Raw genomic sequence first — 14,784 nt, forward strand, 5'->3', positions numbered from 1 at the left:
TGGCTTAGGCCACAGTGATAGGGATAGAGTGGGGAGATGTCTATAGTACCTTGCACAGAGTAAGTTCTCCATAAATGTTAGCTGTTGTTATTTGTAAAAGGTGCATTGAAAGCTTCGAGGAGTGATTGGAGAGGGTTGGGAGAGAAGGATGGAAAGGTAGGTGGGGACCAGATGGTGAAGGGCCTTTGTATACCATGAAAAGGTGTTTCGGGCTTTATCTTGTGAGAAAATGGTTCTCTGGTTTTATGTTAGAATTTGAGAATCTTTTTTTAAATCCATGTGACCAGGTTTAGGATGATTCATATGGGTAGCTATGGATGCAAACCACATTTTAAGCAACTGGAAGTCTATTTAAGGATTTTAAGCATTGTTTCTTAATCAGATTTGTATTTTAGGATGACCTCTGTTTAGCCAGGATAAAATCTACAAAGACTATGTACTAAAATGCGTGGACTTTCCTGTTCACACTTCTGAGCATTTTGCTCTTAATTTAGACCTAATTCTGATAAGGTTTGTTATCTGGTTTCTTAGCCAAATGAAATTTCTATTTAGGAAATTAGAAGGAGACATTACTGGTAGATACTATACTAGAACTGTCTTTTTTTTTTTTTTCTTTTCCCTGGAGGAAGCGAGACGAGAGAGTTCGTAAGGAGAAGGAATTAGAATAGCTGCTTTGCAAGACAGAGGAGCATCAGCCCATAACCTCATACTTTCATAGTGCTGCTTTGTTTTCAAGGACTATTTTTGATTATGCAAGCTCTTCATAATTGCAGTTTATGGTGTGAGATACGGTTACATTCACTGGGGACCAAAGAAATTGCAGTCATACTGTTGTGTGGCATTGAGAAAATGAATTTTTTTTACATGTCTAATTAAAATGATACTGATTTTTTTCAAGGGAAGGATTAAATACAGATTTTTAAAAATCACCTTAACTCTTTTTGACCATAAGTTTGAAAATTTTCAAGCCTCCAGAAAAGTTGAAAGAATAGTACATTAATCATCCATATACTTAATCTAGTTTTACCAATTGTTAGCATTTTGTCACATTTGCTTTGTCTCTTTGTATACATTATTTTGGTTGTTATTGGAACCATTTGCCCTAAATATTTCAGCTGTATTAACTCCTGTTAAGTCTTTTAATTACTGTTTTGAATATGCCTGATCTTCAGTTTCAATAATTATATATTCCAGGTGAGCAGAACTGTAATAATTACATTTAACTTTAGCTTATAACATTATCTCTACAGCATGATTTAATATTGAAATTTTTTATTTTATCTTCCTCAGAACAACAAGATATGGATTTGGATATAGAATTTGATGTACACCTTGGAATAGCTCATACCCGTTGGGCAACGCATGGCGAACCCAATCCTGTCAATAGCCATCCCCAGCGCTCTGATAAAAATAATGGTATGGACAGACTGTACATGCTCTGGAGTGTTTGTAGGGGGCCAATAATAGGAGAAGAATGAAAACTCTGTTTTCATTATTTTAATATGGAAAATTTCAAGCATATTCAGATGTAGAGAGTATACAGAACCTGATATATCCATCACCCAGCTTTAACATTTATCCATACATAATCAGTTATATTTTTCTGTACCCCACCCAGATTATTTTGGAAGCCAATAGATATCACATAGATAAATATATCACAGATAACTAGATACCATAGCATTTAATTAGTAATTATGTAAGTGTGTATCTCTAAAAGGTAAGGACTTAGTAGATTGATTTATCTCCTAAGTCTCCTAAGAGACTTTTCCTTTTCTCTCCTTTCTTCCTTGCAGTTTACTCTATTGTTTGTCCTGTAGAGTTTCCTACAGTCTAGATCTTGCTAATGGCATGCATCCTGTGGTGTCATTTAACATGATTCTCTGTCCCTTCTATTTGTTATAAATTGGTATGGTATTTGTTTGTACCTGTAGTGTTTGGATGTTTTTCTTTTTGTGTTAGGTCATTGATAATCATTGCCAATATTAATTATTTCTTTAGGGGTTATAAAATGGTGATAGTCTAATACAATCTTTCCTTCGTCATTTATTATCTAAAATACTTTTATAAAGAGAAACTTCTCCATATTAACCACTTGATTATCCTGATGTATAGATTGTATAGGAAAGGCAGGATAAATGTTTGATTTTTTTTCCCCTTTATTTACCATTTTTCAAATGAAGCGGTTCTAATGTTCTAAGGTGAACAGAGTTCCTTTTTATTATTACTGTATTGTTATAAATTCATGGATTTAAAATATTTCATTTGTTTCAAAACACTGAAGTAATTATCTATATGGATGCACAAAACTTCCCATCTTTAGTCATTGGGAGTTTATTCAGGTTGACTCCTGAGTCCTTTTCATGTGACCCAAGTAGGCTCAGTAGTCTTTGTTATTTTCTGGTAGTTCAAGATGTTACAGGTTTATCTAATCCTGCCCCAAACCTGGAATCAGCCATTTCTCTAAGGAGTCCTAGTTCCTTTCAGTAGAAACGATAATTAAAGACTATAAACCTGGGTGCCATGGTGGCTGCAACATGGGGGGCCCGGAACAGATGCTGGAAGTAGCGGTGGGTACCACGGAGCCAAGGCTTGAGGGGGTGGGCGTGGCGGCCACCGAAACACAACACCCTCTGTTCTCTCCTCTTGTGGCGCCTCGTTGCTCCCCTCCATCAGCTGCCGTGAGCCAGCGCCTCCGCCCCAGGAAAAGAAGGAATGGCGATGAAGAAGACCACCATCTTCCCCCCCCAGACCAAAAGGAATAGTAGAAAGCCTGTCTTTCACGATTGCTGGGACACGGAGTCTTCAAGCAGTGATAGGGGTGGAAGCAGCAGCAGCGGCAGCAGCATTAATAGCCAGGGCCGGTGGGCCAGGAAGTGGCTTAAAGCACCTCGTCGCCGGGTCCAGCGCCAGCACCCCCCGCCCGTGCCAGGCGGTCTGCATTTGTGCCAAGGCCCTTGCTTGCACATCAGCCAGATCCTGAAGGAGGCCCACTTTCATAGCCGACAGCACCAAGGACGGCCTCCCACATGACGTGCTGGCAGTTTCTTGCCTTCTGTGAAGGGACAGTGCTGTGCAGATTTGATATTTCAACTTAACAGTGTTTTAAAAAGTTGCACAAAAAAATGCCTGTTGGCTTTTCAGTCGATATTTGAAATAACAGGTTAACAGGCAGTTGTTTACTTCTGGTTTTGCTGCACTATTGTGATTAAAAAGGGGTTTTGAAGCTGTTTTTTTATAGGATTCTTTGGAGGGTGGGTATCAAATCTGCATCAGGGTAACCGTAGGAGGATATCTCATCTGCATGTTGAATCCATAGTTTGTCCAATTCAGATTGATTTCTAGATCTGTCAATTAGAGATTCTACTTTATGTAAAAAGGCCTTTTAAAAATGCAGAATCTTCAATTTTTAAAATTCAATAAACTAGAGAAGAGTATCTAGTTTCCATGAAAAAACCGAAGTTTTTTTCCAAAATATAGAATGCTTGATTCAGTTTTGCCCTGAAATTAATTGCCATACCACCTCTTAGTATGTAGATGTCCTGTTGAAAGTACTTGCTCCTTTGTGCCAGGAGAACAATCAGATCCAAGTTACACTGTGTAAGTAAGCATCCTCCCTGATAACTGTCTTCTCTCTTTGTTATATATTTATATTTCCAGAGAGGTCTTTCAGACTCTTGGATGCTCAGATAACTTGTTACCATTACTCCTCCAAAGCCTATATCTCAGACTTAGAAAACATTGCTCAGTTATGAGTCAAGAAACATGTGACGACTTTTTGTCTTACAAACTTTTCCAGCAGTAGCTTACGTGATCTCATTGATAACTCCACCTCGTAGTGTCGAGAATTAAGGAGCAGGTGAAGGCTGACAAAGTGTAAGCTCTCTGAACTGATGTCTGAAGTGACAAGTATTTTGAAACTGTTGGAGAAGGATTTACTTTATGCTTAAAGTAACCCCCAACAGTAAGTAGGGGGCCACATTCCACCACTGAAACTGGAAAGACTGGTGTGGCTTAGAAATACATCAGCAGAGGCACCTCTAGAAGAAACAGCACAGTAGTATTTATTTAGAGATGGATTATTCCCGTGTTATTTAGTCATGCTAGAGAGCCACCCAAGCTTGAATAACGAAGGCATAGATGAGTCTTCTGCCACAGTGGCAAGCTGTGTGAACACGGAGCAAGGATGCATCAGGTCATCTTCTTGGGAGAGTGCGGGGAGGGACAACTTGCCATTCTATGTGGAGGAAAGTGCCTTAGAGTCTACTGCCTGCTCTCACCCTCCACTTCACTGGGAGTCCGCACAGCGCACACAGCAGGTCTGAGGAGCATGGATAGCTCTAGAAGGAACTTTCCTCTTTGTCAAGATTAGACAAGGACACGGGACAGGATGAGATTTTCTTATGTGACAGAACTAAAATTTGAAGATGAGGCCTATAGGAAGAGGGCAAACATATGTACCTCCTTTCCATGGTTTGTTCCTCTAAATGGGTAGAGTTGAAAGGTCAGTTACTTGAAGTAGAAATGTAGAGTTGTGAGGGAAAGTTTCAGCATAGGCCCATGCCTACGGAGGGGATGGTTTGTCCAAGAATTTTTTTTTTTACTACCATCTCCCAAGTTCTAAAACCAGATGTTTGATGAGGATTTTGGATCATAATAGGTTTTATGGCAGGGAATATGGAAAGGATACATTGCTAATATTTTATCCAACAAAAAGGCAAACAGCAACTAAATGCTGTAAGAAGACAAGCTCTCAGGCACACATGTACACAACACAATTCAGAAATACCCAGGAGGACTCCTGCAGGCTTAATGGATGGCAGCCTGCTGAAACAAAACGTGTATTAACAACATGGGGCTTCCCTGGTGGCGCAGTGGTTGAGAATCTGCCTGCCAATGCAGGGGACACGGGTTCGAGCCCTGGTCTGGGAAGATCCCACATGCCGCGGAGCAACTAAGCCCGCGAGCCACAACTACTGAGCCTGCGCGTCTGGAGCCTGTGCTCCGCAACAAGAGAGGCCGCGGTAGTGAGAGGCCTGTGCACCGCGATGAAGAGTGGCCCCCGCTTGCCGCAACTAGAGAAAGCCCTCGCACAGAAACGAAGACCCAACACAGCCAAAATTAAATATAAAAATAAATAAATTAATTAAAAAAAAAGAAGGCCTTTAAAAAAAAAAAAAACAAGAACATGTAAAACTCAAGAAAGCACGTTCCTTTTATTTCCCACCCAGCTGAAAGAAATGGAAGATGAAACCATCACTGAAACAAAACAGTTTTTTCCCAAATAAGTACAGTTATAGTGCTGGGCTAGCAATTAACTCTTTTACCCTGTTAAACACAAGAATAATCTCCATCCCTTCCTGCATATTTTCTACAGCCTTGGCAGCTTCAGATGCATTTCTGTTATGAGGCTACTTGATAGTAAATGGTCATCTTTTAAAACTTCTGTTAGCTCAAGCTAGTAACACCATGTACTTCTATATTGTGCTGCCAAAAAAAAAAAAGACTATAAACCAGGTCTTAGAAGTGCTCATTGCACCTAGGCCTTTTCAGTGGGCAGAGTTAGGAAATATATATACCTCTGTGTATGTGCATGTGTAAATTTAAAGAGAAAACACAACATAATTTTACACTAACACCTTCAATTCAAATCCAGGTCTGTAAGGTTTTTACTTAACCTCATTGATTTATGTATTTCTTTTCAGTCACACTTAAAAACTTAGTTCTTAACACCAGCAACATACTTATTTGATCTATCAGATGATACATGTACAATGGAATCATAATGTCAACACTACCATAACAGTATGTTGACTGTTTTTTATTTTTTTTTGTCCTTAGGGTATATCTCTCTAGGGATGTATAATCAAATTACTATGTTTTGGAGTCACTTGGAATAATCCTTCTGTATGTAATTGTTCTACTAGCTGGGTATAGCATTATGTTAATATATTTTATTTTGAGTTTTAGGAATTGATTTTCTTTAAAAAATAATTTTTATTTAAAACTATCTAAAATATTTGCATAGTTCTGAGGTCATACCTATAAAAAAGGCATACTAAAATAAGTCTAGCTTCTATCTTATTTCCTCTTCCTTATTCCATCTCTTCCTGTATATAAACATTTAACAAAATTTTTGAGTCTATTCTTCCATAATTTTAAAAAATAAGTGAATATATACATAAGCGTATATATGTATGTATGTGTGTATATATATCCCTTTGAGGTAAGATTTTGTAGTTTAATTCAGTAGCTACCTTTTTAGGTTTTTCATGCTTCACATAATTATTGGATTAGAATGTTAACTACTCAAACTTTTAATACTGACAAGGTCTTTATAAAAGATTTCTGAAAAACTATATGTTATATTTTGAGAATTTGGCTTTAAGGCTTTATATCAGCTATTTATGATTCTCTGTGTTCTAGCATTAAAATTTTAAGATTTATTTTTGTAGTATCATTTTGTGGTATCTTTTCTTTCTTAGAAATCTCGTGAAGTGTTTAACGTTTGGATTGTAATGAACGTGTTCAGTTCAAGCTCATTTAATGTCAGATCTTTAAGTATATTAAAAAAATTTTGATAATTTGATATAAAATTGAATTTAGTGGTAATTTCTCTCCTGATTTATGTGAACTTTAAATAAGAAATCCACATTAGTTGCCTTTACTTTACATACACTGTCAGTGGCTACAAATAATATTGTCAACTCCTGATTGCACATTCTTACGTTTTTGAAAGTTATTTAATCAAAAAAAGATGAAAACTATCCCACTGTCATCTGTATTTGATCTTGAAATGCTGCTTTAATTTTAGTTTATCTGACATTCTGGGAATTTTCTGGACCTCAGATAAGTAAATTAAACTACAGAACTGAGTAACTGTCCATTTTTTCTCAATTCTTTAACTTAGGTTTTAAACTCATTTAGTGTAAATTGGATGAAGCCTTTCTCTTTAAACTTAGGAATGTTGTATGCATAAGAATGAATGAACAAAGAAGTGAGAATAATAGTTATTTAGTTCAACCCTTTCATTTTGCAAATGAGGAAACTGGCCCAGGGAACCTGCTTCTTTTACATGGTGGCACTGGACTGGTAGTTTAGCCACAACTGAAGTTGATGTCTCTAGACTCCAGTTTATTATATTAACCCACTATACCCACCTCTTAGCACTGTGTGCTTCTACATGTGAACTGTGCTGCTGATCTACCTGAGGGTAATCTGATGATGAAAAGTGGATAATACTTGATTACACCTGAAAGTGTAGCATGTAACAAATTTTTTGACTTGAGAAAAATCTCTTAATAGTAATGGCAATTTATAGTGTTTATTAGACCTATAATTTTTTGGTCATCAATACTTTTATCTCTTTTAGAATTTATTGTTATTCACAATGGAATCATCACCAACTACAAAGACTTGAAAAAGTTTTTGGTAAGTAAAGTGACCTAAAAAGACTACCAGTCTTTGAAGAATACTTCTAATGAGAGCATTGAGGTTGTTTGTTGGGATGTACAGTAAATCCTATCTTGATGTGATCAAATAATTCCTAAGACAGTTACAAGGATATGGTGGTTTATTGGACTTTTCTTTGTTGACAGTAGAACTTTTTTGTTTCTTATATGAAAAGAAAATAATTATTTGGCTTGATTATAAATGACCCAAAAGCTTAAATAAAATTGGAATTTGGGGGGATGTCTTTGCATTGTGAGAGACCGTGTCATTTTTAAAAGATTCTAGGGTGTTAGAAGACTCAAGACAGATTGAATGAAGGCTCCATGCCCTAAATAGCTGTGTACTGTGTAGTAATGGTAATGATGATGACTTCATGAGTGACTTCTCAGAGCTGTCCAGTTCAGCATTCTGCAGTGATGGAAACTTTCTATACATGTATTGTCCCAATATGGTAGCCACTGTCCACATGTGGCTGTTGAGGTAGGATGAGTGAGGAACTAAATTTGAAATTTTATTTCACTTTAAATTTAAATAGCCACATATAGCTAATGGCCATTGTATTGGACAGTGAAATATCATCATTAAAGAAGGAATCATGGGCTTCCCTGGTGGCAAAGTGGTTAAGAATCCTCCTGCCAATGCAGGGGACATGGGTTCGAGCCCTGGTCTGGGAAGATCCCACATGCCGCAGAGCAGCTAAGCCTGTGTGCCACAACTACTGAGCCTGTGCTCTAGAGCCTGTGAGCCACAACTACTGAGCCCGTGTGCCACAACTACTGAAGCCCACGCGCCTAGAGCCCACGCTCCACAACAAGAGAAGCCACCGCAAGGAGAAGCCTGTGCTCCGCAACAAGAGAAGCCGCCACAATGAGAAGCCCGTACATCGCAACAAAGGGTAGCCCCCACTCGACCCAACTAAAGAAAGCCCGTGCAGCAACAACGAAGGCCCAACACAGCCAAAAATAAATAAATTTATTTACAAAAAAGAAGGAATAATTCATAATGGAATTAGTGGTTTGTGAATGTTATATATTTCATTATATTTTAATTATTTTAAAATGTATTTAATTCATATATGACATATAGATTTATATAATTATAAGTATGTTTGGTCACAGAGAATACCTCACTATTTTGGGTTGACCGTAATTAGATGGTGACCTTAATTTTAAAGAGTGGGTAATCAGGGTGTGGTGGTCAAAAAAAGACTAGAAGTTGGATAATGAGATTTTTGAGGAAAAATTGTGTAGAAAAGATTTAGATATTATGAATATTTCCTTGAATGGGTCAAAATTTTTTCCTTTCTAATTACAGGAAAGCAAAGGCTATGACTTTGAATCTGAAACAGACACAGAGACAATTGCCAAGCTTGTTAAGTACATGTATGACAATCGGGAAAGTCAAGATATAAGTTTTACTACCTTGGTGGAGAGAGTCATCCAACAATTGGTATTAAACCACACTTTTAAAGATAATTATTGCCAACACTAATCACAATAAACGCTTAAAAATAACTTCGATAAGTAGGAATTATGCTAATTTCTTAAGTATTTTTTGCTTTTATTTCCCATGTATATAACTATTCAACTTGAATAATTTTGAGAGACTGTTGTTTTAATGATTTTACTTCTTTCACTGTAGTTTAGTGTCATGGGAACTAAAAATAATCCAAAAGCAGTTTGTCCAAAGACTATGCATACACACACACAAACCCATACACACCACACACAAACATGTACACAGTACACACAGCTGGGGATTCATCACTTTCATGCTTCCTGCTCATTCAAGTGTTCCTCTAGTCAATAACTTAGCGAAGGGTAGCTTCGGTGAAGTACACACTCTTTATTCGGGGATAATGTCTGCATGTCTCTAAGCCGGTAGTCAACTCATTTTTCCTTATGGGGACTTTTCCTTGGCCCTGTACCTCTACAGAAAATTATTTCCCAACCCGAGAGAAAAGTGGTGTTTTTGATCTCATCCCAGTTGTCCTAATTAAAGATTAAAGATATCAAAGATACACAAAGGTCCAAATACACAGTGACTTCCACCCCCGCCCCAATCCCACTCATAACTGGCTTTCCCATTTAAAAGCCCTATACTTCTCTATGAAGGTCCAACCCTTACCTCCCATCTCCACCCAAATCTTATGATGTCTGCTGCAAAAGGAGTCAGGAAGGTAGAGAAGATAGAGAACTGTTCCTTCTCTTTACTCAAGGCAGAGTAGTGTGCCTTCCCAGCCTTTTCTTGTTTCTACTCATATAACCCAGTTTTTTCTGTTCCTTCTCCTACCTTATGTTCCTCCTTTATTCATTCTTGATTTCCTTAGGCCCTGTCCCTGAGGAGTTTGGGTTGAGGGGGCGGTATGGTGTGCATGTTAATAATTGTGATTGTGTATATTTATGTCTCCAATATCAAGGACAAAAAGAATGGAAGTTAACAGTGGTATAAAATTACTGGGCCAGAGAATGGGTTTTGGATATGGAGCTTGGGATCTTTTCTGATTCTGCCCTTCCCTTACTAATGCATAGTATGGGAGATATGATGTACCTATTGAGAAGTATTGGTAGCGTGTACAAAGGTGTCTTTTAAAATGGTCTGTTTAGGAGCTATTATCTACTGAGCCTATTTCAAGAGTGGACTTGGTTAAAAAGTGGATCGTGGATACATCAAAGCTCAGGAGTAAGTGTCTACCTAAAATTTAGACTCATTTATAAACTAGTGCAAAAGAGTAGCTGTGTGAACAAAACATTTCTGTGCTGAAGCCAGTATATTTTAGGCATTTCACATTTGATAATTGATTATAATTTATATTGCTAATGCATTTTTTTTCCCTCTATAGGAAGGTGCTTTTGCACTTGTATTTAAAAGTGTTCATTTTCCTGGCCAAGCAGTAGGCACAAGGTATATATAAATTTAATAATGACTAATAATTATATGTATTTTGAAACTTTAGAATTATAAGCTTATTCCCTGTACACTATGAATGGCCCTTCACCATAACGGCTCTGTCCTTTTTTAGAGATATCTGTGTGAGTCATCCCTTGGTATCCATGGGGGATTGGTTCCAGGAACTCCCGTGAATACCAAAATCCATGGATGTGCAAGTCCCCTATATAAAATGGTGTAGTGTTTGCGTATAACCTAGATACATACTCCTGTACACTTTAAATCATCTCTAGATTACTTACATACCCTAATGTAATGTAAATGTTACATACATAGTTGTAAATACAACGCAAATGCTAGTGTGTAAATAGTTGCCAGTGTGTGGCAAATTCAAGTTTTGCTTTTTGGAACTTTCTGGAATTTTTTTTCCCCGAATATTTTCAGTCTGCAGTTGGTTGAATCTGCAGATGTGGAACCCATGCATATGGGAGGTCGGCTGTATTTCTTTTCATATGCCCTTCTTGTCTGTTGTTTTACCACTATTCCGTGTAACAGAATCCCTTGACAAAGCAAAAACATTTCGGCATTTATAATTGGCCTTTTGTTTGTAGTGGGGCACCATTGTTACTTTGTGAATTTGGATGTTGAATATTTTGTAAAATATCCATATTTTTCAGAACTATATATTCTAGACAGAGTCCTAGATAATTGTACCATTACTACTTTTGCTGGGATATTCAAGCCTAATCATGAAGTCCTTTTTAGAACAGTGTGGAACCCTAAGAGTTGGTAAGAGAGAGCTGTCTTTAAAATGAAGTCAAGGGGACTAATGTTCATATATTGTTCACACATCAAAAGAAAGGTTCCATTTTACATTAAAAAGGAGAAAGCTTTCTAATTCATCATTATAGAACAGGGGTCTGCAAACTTTTTCTGTAACAGGCCAGATAGTAAATATTTTAGGCTTTCTGGGCCACGTTGCCTCTGTGGCAACCACTTAGTTTTGCTGTCGTAGTGTGAAAGCAGTTGTAGAAAATGTGTAGAGGAAAGGGCATGGCTGTGTTCCAGTAAAAATAGACAAACCTGGCCTGTGGGTCATAGTTGGCTGACTTCTGAATATTTTTTAAAAACTCTGTTTATGTCATTCTTTTGTTATATCTGAAGTTGAACTTGGAGAGAGAGTTTAAACATTAGTGCATTACTTATAAAAATGGTTTAATTCTGTTTAATTTTGTACTAACAGAAGAGGTAGCCCTCTGTTGATTGGTGTACGAAGTGAACATAAACTATCTACTGATCATATTCCAATCCTCTACAGAACAGGTAAAAACTATTCCTACATCATGCCATGGGAAAAATGTATAAATTGAGTGCAGTAGTTATAAAGGATTGTTTTCCTTAAATTGATTAAATGCCCCTTTGGTCAGATCCACTTATATATATAGTTCTGTCTAGATATGAAAAGAATTTGTTTTTGTGATTTCTCTGACGAGTAGAATTTTTTTCTGTTGTATATCCTTAGCTAGGACTCAGATTGGATCAAAATTCACATGGTGGGGATCACAGGGAGAAAGAGGTGGGAAATGCACTCTGCATGGATGGGGAGGAATCTTATCCTCTTTTGTTCATTCTTTACTAATTCTTTGTTCTTGGAGTGAGTGAATGTGCTGGGCCTCTAAAAATAGGCTTATTTTATGGGGAAACATATTTTGACATTATTTTTCTAATTTGTGGAGTGTACTTTGTCTGTCTGCTTTTGGCATTTAGAAAACTGCTTTTAATAATTTGTTTCTTTAAGATCTCTGAGATTTGAGGAAATAGTTGAAATTTTAAAGTTTTTTCCTTTGTTTTAAATTAAAATCATGTAGGATACATTATTATAAATAAGATGCTGAGATTAGGAAAAGAGCATTGTGTTTGCGTGCTAGGCTATTGTAGATTGACCTCTGTGGTAGTTATTTGAATAATTTAGCCTAATTTTTAACTGAAATATGTTCAAATGGATTTTGTTTTATGCATGACATTTTACGTTTATATTTTTACATTTGATACCTTGACTGGCTTTGTTTGAATTTGGAGTTTTTTTAAAATTTACATTTGAAGTTTATCTTTTTAGCTGTACAAACTGGATCATTTTACTGATATAATTAGACAAAAAATGGTGTGTTATTTTTGTTTAGTTTTTTACTAAAAGCTCTCTCTGTAAAAGACACAGGGAATGGTAAATTCAGGAAATTGAAACCCATATTATTAATGCATAATTCTTGGTTTTTTGAAAAAGATTTAGCAAAGTACTCTAAACCTATTCATCTTTAGATAGTGGCTGCTTTCACTGTTTTACCTAGAGCAGAAAGTTATTTCCTTAAATAACCTTCAGTCCTGAGATGTTAGAACTTATTTTCCTCCTCCCCTCCCTCTCTTTTCAGAAAAAAAAATAGCTTACCAGTATAAATTTTGGATCCAGAGTTCCAGATTTCTGTTAATAATTCTGCTTGTGTATATATTACTTATGTGATGTGTTACCTTGTACAGTGTCTTAGGCTGCTTTTAGAAGCAATGGAAAAACATTGGCTAAGGTCTTAAGAAGTTGGAAGAAAAATTTATCGTGAGACATCTTTTTGAGATGAGGGGTTGTGTTTTAGTAACCCTGATTTCTCTAGCTCCTAGTAGGTAGATAATGTATGGCTCAGCAGAGTTTAGTTTAAAAAGTACAGCCTCTTATTGAAGAGGCTGTGTAAAGGGGAAAACACTGGACTGGCTTTCAAACATTTGCTATTTTCTCCAGGTATAACTACTGACCAAATAAAGCAGGATGATAATAATCATTTTCACTTAAGTCAAATCAGAGGAGATAAACAATAGATGGGAAGACATTTTACAGATTGTAACAGTCATATAGATGTCAAGTGGTAATATTCTTTTCATTTAAATAGGCAGTGATACCTTCAATTCTTCTGAATATTGTATTTAAATATACCCTGTTACTTGAAGAAGGAAATAACCAATATTTGTAGAAAGAATATGGTGAAACTCAACCCCAGTAGGACATTTTATAACCAAAGCTAGTTGTATTTAAAAATTTTAAAATGTAGGTGCTGGCCTATCCCTTTGCCTATTTTTTAATTCACCTTTTTACATACAGTAAAGTTCACTCTTTTTGATGTACAATTTCATGAGTTCTGTCAAGCGCATAGAGTTGTATAATCACCTCCACAATCAAGATAAAGAATAATTTATCCCCTAAAAATTTCCCTCAGCTGACCCTCTGTAGTCAACCCTTGTCCCCATACCCAGCCCCTGGCAAACACTGATCTGTTTTATCTTTTTATAGTGTTATCTTCTCTGGGATGTCATCTTATACTTGTTTTTTAAAGTGTGGTATCTTTCCTGCTATTGAATTTGGGTGGAAAGAGCTATTTTGCTTCCATGCCTAAAACACACCAAATAATCATGGGTTGTGGAGAACTTTGAATGTATGTTACTGAGAACAATTACTATCAAGTTTTTATAGACATGCATTTTAGAGGATGGACACAATATGAGTTTTTACAAGTATATTTATGGTATCCTCTGGCCATTGTATCCATTGGTTACAAGGTCTACTATGTCCTGATCTTAGAGAAAGGTGCTTTTTTGTCTCTGTGACATTTATATAGCCTTCAATTAATAGTATTTTCTGTATTTGGCAAATTTGTCAAACTTCATTATGCCTTCTAGTTTTGACTTTAGTTGTGAATAAGCAGAGAGGAAAAAAATTCTTCATCAATAGCTTGACAAATTAAGTAGAAATGCCAGAATTCTGAAGTGCTAGAATGAAAAGATATTATCATTGCAAAAGGACTATACTTTATCCTGACATGAAAGTAATGTAAGAAAATCCAATTTTAAGAAAGGAGAGGTTCTGGGTTTATAGTTCCAGTCCTTAGCAGTAGCTGCCATGTATGATATACCACGGTTAGAGAGTTATAGGTATCTTTGTTTTGTTTCTCGATCGGAATTAGTGTAGCCTGAACTTTGACTTGTTATGCTGACTTACTGTTAAAATCTAGAGAAGTTTTGTTAGGAGATAATAAAAATATGCCACTAGGCTTCATTTTATTTTTCATTGCACAATTTTGATATTTTTAATGTAATTTTAATGATAAGTTTAAGTATACAAACTTATATGTATTAATTTCATTAAGTTTTGTATGAAGTTAAATTAAAATTAGGCTATACATACATTAAAAAAAGACTTAGTGACATTAATTATTTACCTTTTACTTGGAAAAGAAATATCACATTAAAGAATGTGTAACACGCCACTGTATCTGTCACGCTCTCTTTAATAGTTGCTCTTTCACTCTATGCCCGTTGTTCTTGCTGGCTTATTGCATGGAAGTAGGGTGATCTACCTGGCATTGAAAAGTTGCTGGAATTATTTTGCATTGCTATGGTTTTTTG

The 14,784-nt window shown here is 36.3% G+C and overlaps 1 protein-coding gene across 4 annotated transcripts in view; it reads left to right on the forward strand.

Annotated features, from left to right (window-relative positions):
- GFPT1 (glutamine--fructose-6-phosphate transaminase 1) overlaps nt 1-14,784 on the forward strand; it is a 79,580-nt gene that overhangs the window by 20,682 nt on the left and 44,114 nt on the right. For 2 of the 4 annotated variants that reach the window (XM_082356340.1, XM_082356342.1), the window contains exons 4-9: nt 1,291-1,416; nt 7,373-7,431; nt 8,767-8,901; nt 10,295-10,356; nt 11,585-11,664; nt 11,864-11,917. In XM_082356340.1, the coding sequence (XP_082212466.1) occupies nt 1,291-1,416; nt 7,373-7,431; nt 8,767-8,901; nt 10,295-10,356; nt 11,585-11,664; nt 11,864-11,917 (516 nt within the window). The remainder of the gene's footprint in view (nt 1-1,290; nt 1,417-7,372; nt 7,432-8,766; nt 8,902-10,294; nt 10,357-11,584; nt 11,665-11,863; nt 11,918-14,784) is intronic. The other 2 variants (XM_082356341.1, XM_082356343.1) reach the window with 1 other exon arrangement.

The sequence above is a fragment of the Balaenoptera borealis genome (assembly GCF_965194805.1).
Source record: "Balaenoptera borealis genome assembly, chromosome: 15".
In the NCBI taxonomy this organism is placed as follows: Eukaryota; Metazoa; Chordata; class Mammalia; order Artiodactyla; family Balaenopteridae; genus Balaenoptera; species Balaenoptera borealis.